Raw genomic sequence first — 15,538 nt, 5'->3', positions numbered from 1 at the left:
ACAACAACAGCAACAACGAGAATAGGAATAGATCTTTTTCAAAACAAATAAAGTTCAAATTTTCTAGGAATAACAAGGGAGTAGATACAAGCTATACTGCGCGACAAAATGAACAGCACCATGTCAGCACCAGGTCCACACAACTCAACTGCTCGAATTGCATACATTTGCATTGTCATTTTGGCATTTATTGGTAACTCCATGGTTCTCGCCCTTTTTGTAAGGAAAAAACACCTGCTAAGAAAAACGTATAACGTGTTTTTCCTTACTCTTGCCACTACAGACTTCACAATCTCAATCAACATATTATTCACACCAACATTTATATTTAGAGAAAGCTTTCCATATCCTGATGGATATTTAGGAGGGGAAATCGTCTGCAGACTACTATGGTCCCGATGGCTTCTATATACATTGGGTGTAAGCTCAGTCTTTTTATGTCTTCTCCTGACGATAGAGCGTTGGTTTGCTGTTGTACAGCCTCTCCGATACCAAGCCAGCTTTAGCAAAAGGCGCGTCGTTGTTTCACTGATTTCAGTGTATTGTGTAGCATGTTTCCTTTGTTGCACCCTACCATTTGAGGTGTCTTTTTCCCCAGAAAATATTCCATCTCAGCGTTGTAGTTGGAATAACGTCTGGGGAAGCGCTGCTGGAATAGTTGCAATTTTTCAATTTCTTGGAAGAATCTTTATCCCGTCCGTCTTTATGTTGGCAATGTTTCTTCATATGACTTTCAGAAACAATTTTACGGAAACTACACGACGCGAGAGCCGACTGACATTTTCGTCGTCGCCGTCCACTCGGAAGACCGTAACGAGGATGGTCGGAGCAGCTTCTGCATTGATGATCATTTGCTGGATGCCAAAACAAGTTCTAATGATTGTTTCGGAATTTCAAGTCATAGGGAAGGACTCCTCGGTCTCACACTTCCTGACGTTTCTTGCATTCTTCAACTCTGTAGTAAACCCAGCAATCTATGGCATAACAAACAAGACATTCCGTAAAGGTTACTATGATGTTCTTTTGAGCTTCTGTCCTCCTGTTCTGAAAAGGAAGTTAGCGAGACCGCAAGTTGGTGTAGAGGACGATTATAGAAACATTGCGTCTCTAGTTCGTGCCATTCATCGACGCAGGCCATCGTTTGATTGGCGAAGAGGCACTTCAAGTGCAAAGGAACTGAGAACTCCAGACTTCCTAGACGCCATTCAACAAGAGCAAAAGTTGTAAGCCGCGGGACTTTATAATATCACGTTCGAGCTCTGCAAAGAACGCCCGAAGAACACACTGCTATCAATATTTTGAAATATTTTTCGCGTTTTCCGTTAAAAATCATCGGATATTGTTACGTAATCGACCGGAAGTAAACTATAGGATACCTATAAACTTGCTCCCTCCCTTCCCCTCAGCAAATCCTGGGTACACGCCTGTAATTATTATTCTGACTGATCAAAGCTGGATCCACAGCTAATCCATGTCCGGGGCGGGGGGGGGGGGGGGGACGCCTTTCTCTTCTATATTTTCATTTCATTATTTCTAAAGTCTCTTGGCAAAGAGGAGAGAAGGGGCAAGGATTTCCTCAAACTCCAATCCTTTCATGCTTTCGCTTGCCAATTTTCGACAATTATATAACAAAAAATATTAGGAGGCGTGTTAACCATCATTTCAATCAATGGCTGTCGTTTTTATAAATGGTCTAAAAGAGCCTGGCGCGAGCGCGTGGGAGACCATTGATATTGCTTCATTTCTAATAAGATGGCTGCCAGCAAAATCGTAGTAAACACGAATTCCTGTAAGTTTGCGTTAAAATTCTTGACCTACAAAGTTCTGGAGTGATTAAAAGAGAAACTATGAAAAAAGGGACTCCCAAAAACGACAGTTTTTGAAGATTGACTGATATGCTAACCCCATCCCCTCCCACAAGGGTATTTCTGTCTATTATGTAGCCTGCTAGCCGGCTCTCATTCGGGCTTATTCGGGGAGGTAGAAGCAGTCTCGTTCCCAGAGCTCCTCTGCTGTTGTGTGTGAGGAGCCCTGGCCCCAGCGCACCTCGGCTTTCGAGCGCGCCACAGAACTTCCAGTATTCGAAATCAAAACATTTCCGAGCCGGCTAGCAGGATATACTAAACACATTGACCCCTCAACCGGCCTGTACCGGCTTTGAGAAATACCCACAACCCAAAAAATTCATAAATGCAAAATAAACACAACAAGATGAAGATACTCAGGCATCAGTCTAAGGGATAAATGGTCTTGCAGATATGCATCCAACCAAGGTGTTGGCATCTACTCTTAAGCCAAATAATAGCACTGGTTCTTTGACAAATCTCAAATAGAACAAGGAGTGAAAAGCAGAATCACCCCTCTCAATAAAACGCTCAAAATACCACACAAGGGAGAGAGATCAGCAAACACAGCTCAAGACACAAATAGATACCTTTATTCTGATCCTCCAGGTACATTTCCATGGCCTCAAAACACAATGTCCACTCCTTGAAGGCTTGTACAACCACGAAGACGTCTTTGCGTATTGCAAAGCATTCTGGGAGATCCAGGGGAAAATTCACGATGGGAGGGCCAGTCAACACTTCTCTCCCCAAAGTCAGATGGTTTTTTAAGTCTTTTCACCCCGAAGCCAAACAAATCAATTCCAGGTCATACAGACCCAGAATAGCAATGTGTAAACAATTTTGGAATCAATTTGGTTTCAGAAAAGACAGCATTTAGGAGAGCTGTGGTGATTCATTAGAAAATTATTTTCTCATCCAGGCAAAGCCAAACAAGAAAAAGATCATCATGAATCCACCTTTGCTTGCAAATATCTAAGCAAAGCACTCAATTATGCCCCAAAAGACTTCATGATGTCCTGAGACACTCTCCTAACATGCTCATAGCTGTATTTTTGATGAAAAATACAAGCAACCATCAGCTTGTGCTGGCTTCAGCACAACGACGAGGGATTAAAAGTGGGGACCGCAAAGCACTGTTGGAAAGCTTGGATACCGCTGACTAGGTGCAGCTGTGTTTGACTTTGACGGGCTGTATAAAACTCAGAATAGGGGGGGGGGGGGAGGGTATCTGTTTTCAGTCTGTTTTTTTTTTTGTAAATTCAGCTAAAAAAAGCCAGGAGTCAATGGGTTAATGTAAACCGACAAGCATGACGTTATTTAGCGTCTTCGTATGGATTTCAACCGTTCAGCCGTTCAGTGAGCTCGCAGTACGCGTGCACACCCCATAACGCATAGGGTGCGACCAAGGGTATGACGTTGGTTTCATGGGTTGAATAGAATCACCTTTTATAAGCCGAAATGATGCTTGTTTTAGGGGTAAGAATTGAGTTGGAAAATTTTAGTAGTTTTTTTTTTTTAAGTTTAGCCACCCTGGATCTTGAGTGAAGTGACCGCGGCCTGTACCTTCTACGTTTCATCCCAATGAAGGGCTAATTCGGGTGGAACACGGGCTATATAAGTGGAGTACTTGATGGTATTTGAGAAACTTTATTTGAGTGTCTGGATTTATATCTAGAATACAAGCTAATTGAGGACACTGGTCCAAAAATATAAATTCAATCGCTAGGACGTTTCCGGTTTTCTTTAACAGGCTGTCTCTGATTGGCTAAACTTGTGTTCGGCCCCAGACAATCCACGTGAGCGCTGAAGTTTGACATCTTGTAATGGCGGCTATGTGCACGTTTGTGTGAACTCGTAAATTGTACTTTTCTTGCGCTAATTTATCCCTAGTTCGCCATGCAAAGAACACCTAATTGCCCAAACTGCTGCAGGAACTTCAGCTTTAGAGGTGAGGGTTATGATTCTTGTAGCAGAGGGGAAATGCTTAGCTATAATGTTTGCAAAGTCGATTCAGAGACTTGATTGAGTGAGAAACACGTTCGGACTTTCTACTCGAGCTGAAGCACCGCACTTCTCATCAATTATTTTCAACGGATAAAACTGCGGCTGAATGTATTACTGAACCTTAGTGTTTGTTTTATTGTTGATAAGTAAGCGCTCAATTAATTCTCTCTCATTCAGTCAGGCTTGAAATAACAGCGTGTTGTTTATGGGAGTGGGGGGGGGGGGGGGTATCGACAACAAAACAGTGATTTGTATTGATATGCTAATGAGTAACGTGCTGTGCTTGAATCAAGCCAATAGAGCCATTAGTTCAATGAAACCTCAATTACTTGTCATCATAATTTGTTGTTTTCACTAATGTGTTCAGTCAACTTAAGTAAAATCCTACCTATTATTGGACACCTTAGTTTGCGCTAAGAATTCACTGACTATCAAACAAAATAATTCGACCTAGATAACAAAAATTCAGTTTGAGAGAAAATGATTATATGAAGTGTTTTGTTAACTGTTATCCTATACTTGTTCCTACCGACAGGACTGCCCTATTATCAGACAGTAGATTTCTTTACAAAAAACAACGAGGAAACAATGCTTCATTTCTCTAAAATACTACAGACAATCAGGGGTTTCATTAGGCCCCGGCGGCCATCGAAACCACCAGCTTTTTTCCACAGAGTGCCAGCTACTTTTTAAAAAAGTTGATTGAAATTTAATTGAACTAATTAAACATCCATCCTCTACTTATCAATCTCCACCACCAACTTTGAAACTTGATAAAACCCTTGACAATAATTATTGACAAATGTGCTTTGCAAAAGTCATGAAAGATTATAGTTTGAGATTCTTTCTTCTCCGTAGCAAGCAATTCAAACACATGTATCACGCATGTAACAAGTTGCACAGTGAAATGTGCATTCACTTGGGGATTGCTAAAATTTACATTGAATTGTTAGGCAATTGCTCGGCTCTTCTGGCACAGAGGCTAGGTTCAAAGAACTCAATCTATTCCGAGGTGTCTACGGAAACAGCGACCAAATTACATCCTGGAAAATCAAGAAGAAAATGACCTAGCAACTTTCATCATGATTGATAAATGTTGGGTTTTTCCTACAGCTTTTTGTCCTTAATGTGTATTCAGATAAAATAAGAGAATTTCAAACACACTTATGCAGTGCATGAGATTAGATTTATTTCTAGTGAATAAATAAACACTTGTTAAAAGCTTCTTCAACTTGATAGTCCATTTTTCAGCATGTTTTACTATTGTTTTAGATATTTATGATTTTTTCTGTGTCCAATCATAGGACACTGTCCGATAATAATTTAAAAAAAAAAATTAAAACTACCTTAAAGCTTGTCAGGGAGGTCGGAAACTAAAATTTTTTTTTTGGGGGGGGATGGTTCTACAGTCTTTTCTGTTTTTATGAAGACTGCTTTTCTTTTGGAAAATAAGAATAAAATAAAAATCACACAATAACCTTTTAAAATCTAGATTATTCAAACTTTCTCCATAGAGATAAGCAAGACAAAGAAGGTGCACCTTCCGTTACTCCTGGAATGTGGCCATACTTTCTGCGATAGCTGCATTATCAAGCTTTCTCGACTGCAGAAGACTCAAGTTACATGCCCAGAATGTCAGCATGTGACCCAACTAAAGGCTGAGGGAATTGCAGGGGTGCTGGAACTGCAGCCTAATGTCCATGTTATGGGTGTGTTAGCAGCCAATAACTACAAACGCTCATTGATTGAGAAGTATGTATTTTACATAGATGTCCATGTTATGGGCATGTTAGCAGCCAATAACTACAAACGCTCATTGCTTGAAAAGTATGTATTATACATAGATGTCTTCGTTATAGGCATGTTAGCAGCCAATAACTACAAATGCTCATTGCTTGAGAAGTATGTATTTTACATAGATGTCTACCTTATGGGCGTGTTAGCAGCCAATAATTACAAACGCTTATTGCTTGAGAAGTATGTATTATACATAGATGTCTACGTTATGGGCGTGTTAGCAGCCAAAGACTACAAACGCTCATTGCTTGAAAAGTATGTATTATACATAGATGTCTACGTTATGGGCAAACGCTCATTGCTTGAGAAGTATGTATTATACATAGATGTCTACGTTATGGGCGTGTTAGCAGCCAATAACTAGAAACGCTCATTACTAAAGAAGTATGTATTTTACATAGATGTCTACATTATGGGTGGTTAGCAGCCAATAACTAAAACGCTCATTGCTTGAAAAGTATGTATTATACATAGATGTCTTCGTTATAGGCGTGCTAGCAGCCAATAACTAGAAACGCTCATTGCTTGAGAAGTATGTGTTTTACATTAGATGTCTACGTTATGGGCGTGTTAGCAGCCAATAACTACAAACGCTCATTGCTTGAAAAGTATGTATTTTACATAATGTCTACGTTATGGGCGTGTTAGCAGCCAATAACTACAAATGCTCATTGCTTGAGAAGTATGTATTATACATAGATGTCTAAGTTATGGGCGTGTTAGCAGCCAATAACTACAAATGCTCATTGCTTGAGAAGTATGTATTTTACATAGATGTCTACGTAATGGGCGTGTTAGCAGCCAATAACTACAAATGCTCATTGCTTGAGAAGTATGTATTTTACATAGATGTCTACGTTATGCGCGTGTTAGCAGCCAATAACTACAAACGCTCATTGCTTGAGTAGTATGTATTTTACATAGATGTCTACGTTATGGGCGTGTTAGCAGCCAATAACTAAAACGCTCATTGCTTGAAAAGTATGTATTATACATAGATGTCTTCGTTATAGGCGTGTTAGCAGCCAATAACTAGAAACGCTCATTACTAAAGAAGTATGTACTGTATTGCACATATATGTCTATGTTATGGTTATGCCAGTAGCCAATAACTACAACAGTCATTGCTTGAGAAGTATGTACATATATGTATATGTTATTGGCGTGTCGCAGCCACCTGTTTTGAGGTCACAACTTTTTCACTTTTTTATATATTTTTTGTACTTACTTTCAAATATTATTCTTATAATATAATAATATTATTATTCAGACCTAGCTTACAGGCTGCATGTTTTTTGAATGGAAATCCTACACTAAATCATTCTATTTTCTATGTAGTTTGCCAATATGGTATCGGTAAGCACAATTAAGTGCATTATATAATATAGCTTATTTGATCTTGTGTTTTCTACCTACTTTAGTGTAACTGCAAGAGCACTACCAGACAATACCCGGCTTAACAGTAAGGATGGAGTGAGACAAGCAATAGCAGAGGTTGCCAAACAGAAAAAAACAGAGCTCGCACAAAATACAGGTGAGGATCCAGGAAATCTGACTTACCTTTTTACAATTAATTTTCGCAACGTCAAAGTTTTGCAATTTTGAGATGGCAATATTTTGCCTCACTTTATTTTCACAATTTCGCTATTTTCGTAAAAAAAACCCAGGTTACTTTATTTTTGCGATTTTATGATTTTGGGACAATAAAATCAAATTAAACAAGTGGAATTAAAATGTGCTCTTAATCATCAAAACTGGAAGAAAACCATGCATGGGCTAAATTAACTGCAGTTTTACAAAATTATATGAATACGGTTTAGAATTGTCCAACTTAACCCCCTGTACATTAGAGGACTAAATAGACAAGGTTATTCCGGAAAACTTATTGAATGGCTTATATTTCTACCTTTTATGCATACCGGAAGGAAGAAATATTCTATTGATAATGTCTAGCTTAGCAGACTGTCTAAGCCTTCAAAATTCACTTGCATGTAAAATCATGCTGAGCTTTGCTTTTGGTCGAATGCTACCTAATAAGACTAGAACATCCGACTTAATAACTGGGATATCTGACACTAGAGCCTGCAAATTACGCTTCTGGCGCATGATTCCCGAAATCAAGAAATATCTAAATGACTCTATTCTATATTTCTATCATATCACAAAGTTTTAGTCCACTTAAATATGTTGCGCTTCGTTTCTTTTGGCCTATAATGCTACATCATCAAACTAACACGTAAATTACGTTTCTTATATTTGAGACACAGTCTCAAATCATTTAGATCTTCTAATTTGCTTTTCTTTCTGCCTACTATTCCATATTCTATTCTATAGTCGAAATATTGGTCAATTGAGCAGAGTTGTACTGTACGCACTAGCAGGAACATTCAAACTAACTCGGGATATCCGGACTTTACGTGCGCTTCTCTAGGACGGGTTAATTGAGCAGAGCTGTTCTGAATGCACTAGTTAGAACATTCGAACTAACTCGGGATATCCCCACTTTGCATGTGCTTCTCTAGGACGGGTTAATTGAGCAGAGCTGTGTTGTACGCACTAGCGGGAACATTTGAACTAACTCGGGATATTCCAACTTTGTGTGTGCTTCTCTAGGATAGGTTAATTGAGCAGAGCTGTGTTGTACGCACTAGCGGGAACATTCGAACTATCTCGGAATATCTTGACTTTGCGTGTGCTTCTCTAGGACGTATTTAGAGCTGTGTTGTCAGCACTATAAGGAACCTTCAAACTAACTTGTGATATCCCGACTATGCGAGATACGTTTTTTAGTCTGATTACATTGCATTTGGCAGAAAGCAAAGCATAGCCTGATTTTACTAAACATGTAAGTGAAATTCAAATTGGGCTAAAAGGGTCTAGTTGCCCATAAGACCCTTTTGACGGTGGTCCGAGAAACATGTATTTGTGTTTCAGAAGTCAGAGAGTGTGTTACGTGTATTTTGAGAACATCCAGACTTTTTAGGATTGTTTGAGCGCACACAAATACACACAAGACTCCGACAATCAAATGGTTTTTCAGAAGATCGCCTTTTTCACCTAGGAGTTCGTTTGTTTGATCAGTCTGTGCAATACTAGCATTGTTTCTGACATTGACCTTTCCGGTTCTTTGAGCAGGACGTTATTAGTAGTTTATTTCTTAATTCCAGTATGCATATATATTTGTATAATATGAAAATTGATTAACACAGTTTCTTTGGAAGAGAAGATACAACCTTCTCACGCAGCGCCATAAGGTGTAGAATTTATCTTTGATTTTCAAGTACATGTAATGACAGATGATACCCAGAACACTGATAACGATACCTAGTATGATTGGCTCGTTGTCGGGATATCCTGACCCCCCAAAATAGCAACTCCATGAGACCTCATATGATTGGCTCATTCTCCAAATATCCCAAGTCTAGAAAAGACAATTAAACTGCTCGAATCTGATTGGCTTAGACTCCAGATATCCTGACCCTGTGGTCTAGATTTCAAAAGTACAGTTTTAAGTGGAGAAGTGTTAAAGATGATTATTCTAAAAAGATTTTTTCTAGTCCTTTTAAAGACATATTGATGTGCACGGTATATCCAGCCAAACCATATAATTTTTTTGTTTGCTCTGAGCAGACCTTCAAACAGGGTGGGGGGGTTCATCCGAACCCCCCCTGGCTACAAGCCTGATGTTAAGGAAAATCCTTGATATGCATCTCAGGTTCACTAAATGGTTTATATTTTGATGTTTTTCAGGTTCACTAAATGGTTTATATTTTGATGTTTTTCAGGTTCACTAAATGGTTTATATTTTGATGTTTTTCAGGTTCACTAAATGGTTTATATTTTGATGTTTTTAAGGTTCACTAAATGGTTTATATTTTGATGTTTTTAAGGTTCACTAAATGTTTTCTATTTTGATGTTTTTCAGGTTTACTAAATGCTTTTTATTTTGATATTTTTCAGGTTTACTAAATGGTTTATATTTTTTATGTTTTTTCATGGGTTTTGAGCCAGTCACTTTGAGCCTTAAAACCTGTCATGTGTTTAAAGTGTTTAGCAGTTCTTTTGCTTCTATGGCCCATATACTACACCACATACATATCCACTTAACAAACATGCTGGGGTTTTAAGATTTTTTTTTACATATACTGCAAATTTGAGTTAAAGTTAGGTTATAGCATCACATGGGCTCAAAGCACCCCTAAGCATTCAATGCCTCACGCTTGCATGGCAGATAGATACCAAAGACAATGAAGAGTTTGACAAAGTTTATGATTACATTAATTTGATTTTAATTTCTGTCATGCATTATACAGCTCAAAATTCATCATAAATCATCACTTTGTGCAACCACAAGTTGCTAGACAGTTCTCTAGGATGCCATTGCAGACATAACAGTCATCACCAGTACAGGACTGTCTGCAAATATAGTAATCCCCTGTTTCACACGCCGAAGCACAACCTGTGTCACATGCTTGAATGGTGGGGGCTGTCATAGATAGAAATAGCAGTAGGAGAGCCAGTCTTGAAGCCATCTGGAATAACAACGATAATATGATATTGATGATGATAATGGTTTTTAATCCAATTCTAAATTCATATTTAACTGTTAAGATGATTATGCCATCTCCCTTTATGTCATTTATTGCCTTGCTAGTGGATTGGGCTAGTCCATTTTAGGGGGTGTGATCCTAAGTGTCCTACTGTACCTTTATCAGTTGCTTGTTGCGATGGTCTTCCTCCTTTTTTGTTGTTGCTTTTTTCTATAAGGAATACTTGATAAGGTTATAAACTGCTTTAAGAAGCCTGTATTTAAATCTATGTACTTTTAATAGTAATCCAGGTGTGGCTTTAATCATTATGCTTGTTCTTAGGGGAAGGCAATTAAGGGCTTGGAAGTATAAAGTTTTCATAAATTAAACAACCCTTTAGAACATCCAGGACTTTTCTTTTGGCTTTACAAATTAATTCTAAAAAGATCTCATTTTTTGTCTGTATACTATAAAATGTTATTTAGCTGATAATTAGTAGTGCAGATTCCTGCCTGAATCAGATCATCAGACAGAGCAATTTAGATTATTAAATAAATGTGACAGTTCAATTGTATAAATCTTCAAATGTGCAAGGGGATACTTAAACTTTTCAATTTTATGCAAACACACACTGAAAGATAAAGTTTGGAACATTAAGGTTAAAATAAAACCATCATTGAAATTCTTACCTTTTTAACCTCTTGCTCTTGTGTTTCTGTATTCCTTGCGATCAAAGACCTTTTACTTTAGTCTTCCTACTTTGGTCTCCTTTATATAGAAGAATACAATCAACTCAGCCAATACATGCTATCCATGCTATTATGATAAGACAATGAGATACAGTTAATTAACACCTCCTCTGTATTTAAGACTGTCATCATTGCTATGGCGATATAACACCAGGAAGGATGTGCTGAGTTTCTCATTATACTGATTGACCTTTTTTCTATTAGATTTATACTTAGACTTCTATGTAATTATTTCACAGCACTTCTTTCTCAATTTTGAAAAGAAAGTGTTAACAAATTTATCCTTGTGACAAAGTAGTTTTGGAAATAACTTATAAGATAAGTACTTACAGTTCACATTTACAGGGAACTTTTTTATATTGAAAAACTTGCACAATATTTCTAATACTTTATAATAGATGTTTAAACATTTTCTCTCTCATTTTTTCTTTCATAAAATGGTCTGAAAGAAAATGGAATAAGAAATGTAAATCTATTTAATAATTTTTATAATTTTTGTCTCAAATGTTTTTGGCTGTGTACAAAGGGGTAATCAATTTAAAAATTACTCACAATTACTTGTGCTAGATAATTCTCTTATATTCTGTCAAAAAAAAATTTCTTAGACAGTATTAATCCCAAATGGAATTCATGGGAAGTAATTTTTGTTGTTGTTTGATATTTGAAAATGATAATGCATTCCCATTCTCATGATACTATCTGGGATAGTGTCAACAAAATTTGATTTGCTGTTTGTTGATATTTGATGGAGAAAACACCTCAGAGAAAATCAATGGTATACCAATTTTGTACAGTGTTTACAATTAAAAAGCAACCAAAGTAAGCATTTCCTATTTGCAAAACCATCCCCTGTACTATGTGCCTAGTTTTTTTGAGACTTTTATACAGTTTGTAATTAAAGTATATCTTTAATATCCTGTGATTAGATCAACCACACTCAAAGTCATTAACACTCAGGAAACAGTTACAGCCAAATACGCCCTCTAGATTAATGACTTTTGGATAAAATACCTTATTTTGTTTATTGTGTGTGGTTCTTACCACTTTTGTAGGATGTTGTACATTTTTTAATGTGGTCCTCTATGGCTCAATCTACTGCCTTATTTATTTTATGTGAAATTAATACAAAACATAGATGTAAAAAAATCAAATTTGTGAAAGTTTCTGATAAGTGAAAAATGGCTAGAAAAATCAAAAGGTTTCAGAAAGCTTACCTTAAGCACTAAACTATTTTACAATAATAGTAAAATAGTTAACAGCCTATGATTACATATTACAGTATACATATTTTACTCTTCAAAGTGATTTTTCCCTCCCTGCTTTATTCTGCTGTTTAGAGAACATTCTCCAGTAATTTAGTGAATTCCATTATTATAAATTTAAACTGTAAAACTTAACATTACTCAGTAATGTTCTGTCTTGTCTTGATTTCTTGACTCTCAATTCTTTTAATTTGCAAAAAATTAAAGGGATACTTTCCTTTGTGGAAACTTCTTAAAAAAAAACATTATTTTATAGTTTGAGTTTTTTCTGTTTGTGTGATGTATTAGGAAACAGTATTTTCAGTTTTCACTGTCTTACCCTTCCTTATTGATGATCAGTATCTTTCACACCCTTGTACAAGGACTAAATGGGAAATTTTACAGGTTTGTGGCATCTGTCACTCTCTAATTAAAACATTAATTGTCTGGCTGCAGCTGATAATTCCCCTCCTTTGAACTCTCCCTTGTTTATTTTTTTGCAATGAATAGAATAGTTTATCCCCCAAGGGTTCCTGTTTACTCAAACTAAACTTTATATTCTTCTATCAAAAGTGAATGAAACATAATAATAGAATAGTTCTTTGTTACCACTGCAGGGGATAATCTGACACAAATGAAAGAACAAATTATTACCTCATGCCTGGCATGGCTCATGACCAAAAAAATAAAAGAGAATTATATAAAATTGTTGCTGTGAAAATTGTTAAATAAAACCCTCTTTTTATTGCTATTTGTACACATGGGGAGATTAGAAATATATTATAGTGCCTAAAGCTGGTGTAAATGCATTATTTGATGAATATAATTGTACCCTTTTAATTTAAGGTGATCTGTGTTTAACATATTTTTTGCTTTTAGCACACACTAGAGATAGAAAAATTCAATTTTTGCCAGTAGTTTTAGAATCCAAAAAGTATCCATCTAGACTCTTAGTTATCTTATTTTATTTCAGCTATAAATCTAGATAGTACTTTACATAGATACATAAATTAAGATATGAAATTTAGAATTTTTTTCTTTAATTTAGTACAGTATTTGACCTTTTTTCATTTACAATTTAAGGGAGGACATAGCGTAAGAGGCTTGAATCATTTTTATATAAAATTGATGACAAGATTGTTTCATCAGAAGTAAAAAGTCAATTCATTTTAATATTTTTTTCTTCACTGGCTATTGTTTGCCATTTTCTTTCATTGGTAAAATTTAATCCAGAAATTAATCTTTTTAGTTTTTGGTTTATTGGTCTTCTCTCTGATTATTTGCTTTTTAAAACCACAAGCTTTTTATTTAAAGGATTGCTTGATTTATTCTGTTTGCTGATTGAATTGTAATTCTAATTTCCCTTGAGGAAGGAATAGTTCAGCTTTTACAGGATACCACAAGGGAAAACTTTATTAGTGAGTGAAACTTATATAAAAATATTCTTTTCAATGTTTTTGACACTGTAATTTCCGTTTACGCTTCAATAACTTGAAATTAAAACTACAGTGGAACCTTTGTTTTACAATAACATCGATTTTACGATGGCGTTTCTTTTTCCCGGCAAAAATACAGTACAGTGAACAATTACCTCGATTTTGCGATATTGGATACAACTATATTCTCGATTTTACGATACAAATCTGTTCTCCCAAGCGTAATTCGGACCACGATACAACAATATTACTGATTTGTCTATCAAAAAAGAGAAAAAGACTCACAAGACACCACACACGTTACAGTTAAGTACAGTACAGTTAATCTATTTTTTTACTTGACAGATTTTGTTAAATACAGATTACAATCTTGCAGAGACTCACTGTACTGTCTTACACAGAGTACAGCTACAATATTATTATTTTGTAAAAGTTGATAAATTACTCGACCTCTCTACAACGATATTTTCAATGGATTTTCCATTATATCGTAAAATCAAGGACCTCTTTACAACGATACCTCGATTTTACGATACATTTTCTTTCTCCTGAGGCATATCCCAAAATCCAGGTTCCACTGTATCACAAACTGTAAAAATATGCTGTTAAGGTACTTTTTGCAGAAGGAACATTTGATATTTCAGTATAATTACATTAAATAATTATTTCAAAATGCAGTTTCTAAAAATTTTCTTTGAACAAAATGTTCAATTATCATACTATATAGAAATCTATCTAGAGGGGGAATCTAAACCTACATATATTTCTTTTATCAGTAATTGACAATTAGTGAAGACTTTTTGTTTTTGTTCTTGATTCATTCCATTTTAGTGTAACATTAGAATAAATGTGAAAATGATGAAATGTGACGACTCACGCGAAAACGTACCTTAGAGCTTCTAAATTCCGCGAATTAACCCGCGAAACGGGCGCGAGCGTTCCTCGAAACGGGCGCGTGCATTCCGCGAAATAAGCGCGAGCATTCCGCGAGATAAGCGCGAGCTTTCCGCGAGATAGGCGCGAGCGTTCCGCGAGATAGGCGCGAGAGTTCCGTGAGTCAGGCGCGAGCTTTTGCAAAACGGGCGCGAGCCTTTCGTTGTTGAGTCGCGAGCACATAATGTAACAATCGGCAAAAGAGCTGAATCTTTCGACTTCCAGTCGGTGAAACGCGATAGACATCTACTTAGGTCTATACCTTAGAAAAAGCCTCTCTTAGGATAGAAGTAAACAAGTAAGCAAGCATTTGAGTTTGGTTTCGTTGAGATCTCGAGTGCTAGCAAGGGAATCGAACGGCAAAGTCGCTACGATGCTACACAAGACAATAGCGCTATTACCAATCTCCTCTTGAGGGATAGCATGAACTCCGACAGTTTGACATCAGTCGGAAGATGTTTCGCTCGAAGCCTTGGTTGGTTCGCTAGAAGCCATATACTTGGTTAAGAAAACAACGTTTAAACATACTATGGTTTAAATATATAGAATCATAAATAAAATTTTATTAAATCTAGTTTTTTTTTTATTAAATCTAAGTTATTTATCTACATATACACTTGAACAACAATGCTTCTTAAGGTGCGTGGAGCAATGTTGCGATTGCGACAATCTCTTTTGTGGTATCTATTTGATACGCGATTTTTTGAGCGAAGGTGAACCGGCGTAATTTATTCGCCGCCGACATATAAACATATCGTTGTTGTTCAACAAAGACACTCGAACAACGACGCTTCCTTGGTTTGCGTTCGGCTCTATCTAATGGAGCAATGTAGCGATTTCGTCAATCTTTATTTCAAAAGAAAGCTCACATATCGGGAATCTTTTTTGGGGGGTCTGTTTAAAACGCGAGTTTTTGAGCAAACGTAAACCGGCGTGATTTAGTCGCCGCCGACATATAAACATATCGTTGTTGTTCAACAAAGACACTCGAACAACGACGCT

The 15,538-nt window shown here is 36.6% G+C and overlaps 2 protein-coding genes and 1 long non-coding RNA gene across 7 annotated transcripts in view; 2 read left to right on the top strand and 1 right to left on the bottom strand.

Annotated features, from left to right (window-relative positions):
* Positions 1-108: 108 nt before the first annotated feature.
* Positions 109-1,848, top strand: LOC116610681 (QRFP-like peptide receptor). Its single transcript, XM_048721422.1, has one exon. The coding sequence runs from the start codon at positions 109-111 to the stop codon at positions 1,225-1,227; it is 1,119 nt and encodes a 372-aa protein (XP_048577379.1). The 3' UTR covers positions 1,228-1,848.
* Positions 1,849-3,202: 1,354 nt separating this feature from the next.
* LOC116608645 (RING finger protein 17) overlaps positions 3,203-15,538 on the top strand; it is a 47,463-nt gene continuing 35,127 nt past the window's right edge. Inside the window, exons 1-4 of one of the 4 annotated variants that reach the window (XM_048721867.1) lie at positions 3,203-3,323; positions 3,738-3,795; positions 5,366-5,603; positions 7,070-7,182. In XM_048721867.1, coding sequence (XP_048577824.1) covers positions 3,306-3,323; positions 3,738-3,795; positions 5,366-5,603; positions 7,070-7,182 — 427 coding nt within the window. In that variant the 5' untranslated portion in view covers positions 3,203-3,305. Of the gene's footprint in view, positions 3,324-3,737; positions 3,796-5,365; positions 5,604-5,697; positions 5,754-5,942; positions 5,958-6,356; positions 6,406-7,069; positions 7,183-15,538 lie in introns of those variants that run through there. The other 3 variants (XM_048721868.1, XM_048721870.1, XM_048721869.1) reach the window with 3 other exon arrangements.
* LOC116608647 lies at positions 9,914-14,511 on the bottom strand. 2 transcript variants are annotated; one of them, XR_004292728.2, is made up of 4 exons: positions 14,493-14,511; positions 10,867-10,945; positions 10,355-10,408; positions 9,914-10,180 (listed from the first exon to the last, which is right to left on the bottom strand). It is a non-coding gene; the product is annotated as an uncharacterized LOC116608647 (long non-coding RNA). The 2 variants fall into 2 exon arrangements; XR_004292727.2 differs by lacking the exon at positions 14,493-14,511 and adding an exon at positions 12,508-12,589.

This window comes from Nematostella vectensis, chromosome 14 (genome assembly GCF_932526225.1).
Source record: "Nematostella vectensis chromosome 14, jaNemVect1.1, whole genome shotgun sequence".
Classification (NCBI taxonomy): Eukaryota; Metazoa; Cnidaria; class Anthozoa; order Actiniaria; family Edwardsiidae; genus Nematostella; species Nematostella vectensis.
The sequence above is the reverse complement of the archived record's forward strand: the minus strand, read 5'-3'. Positions and strand labels throughout refer to the sequence as shown.

Excerpts from the sequence above, each read along its gene's own strand:
- LOC116610681 (XM_048721422.1), top strand. The coding sequence starts at position 109 with ATGAACAGCACCATGTCAGCACCAGGTCCACACAACTCAACTGCTCGA.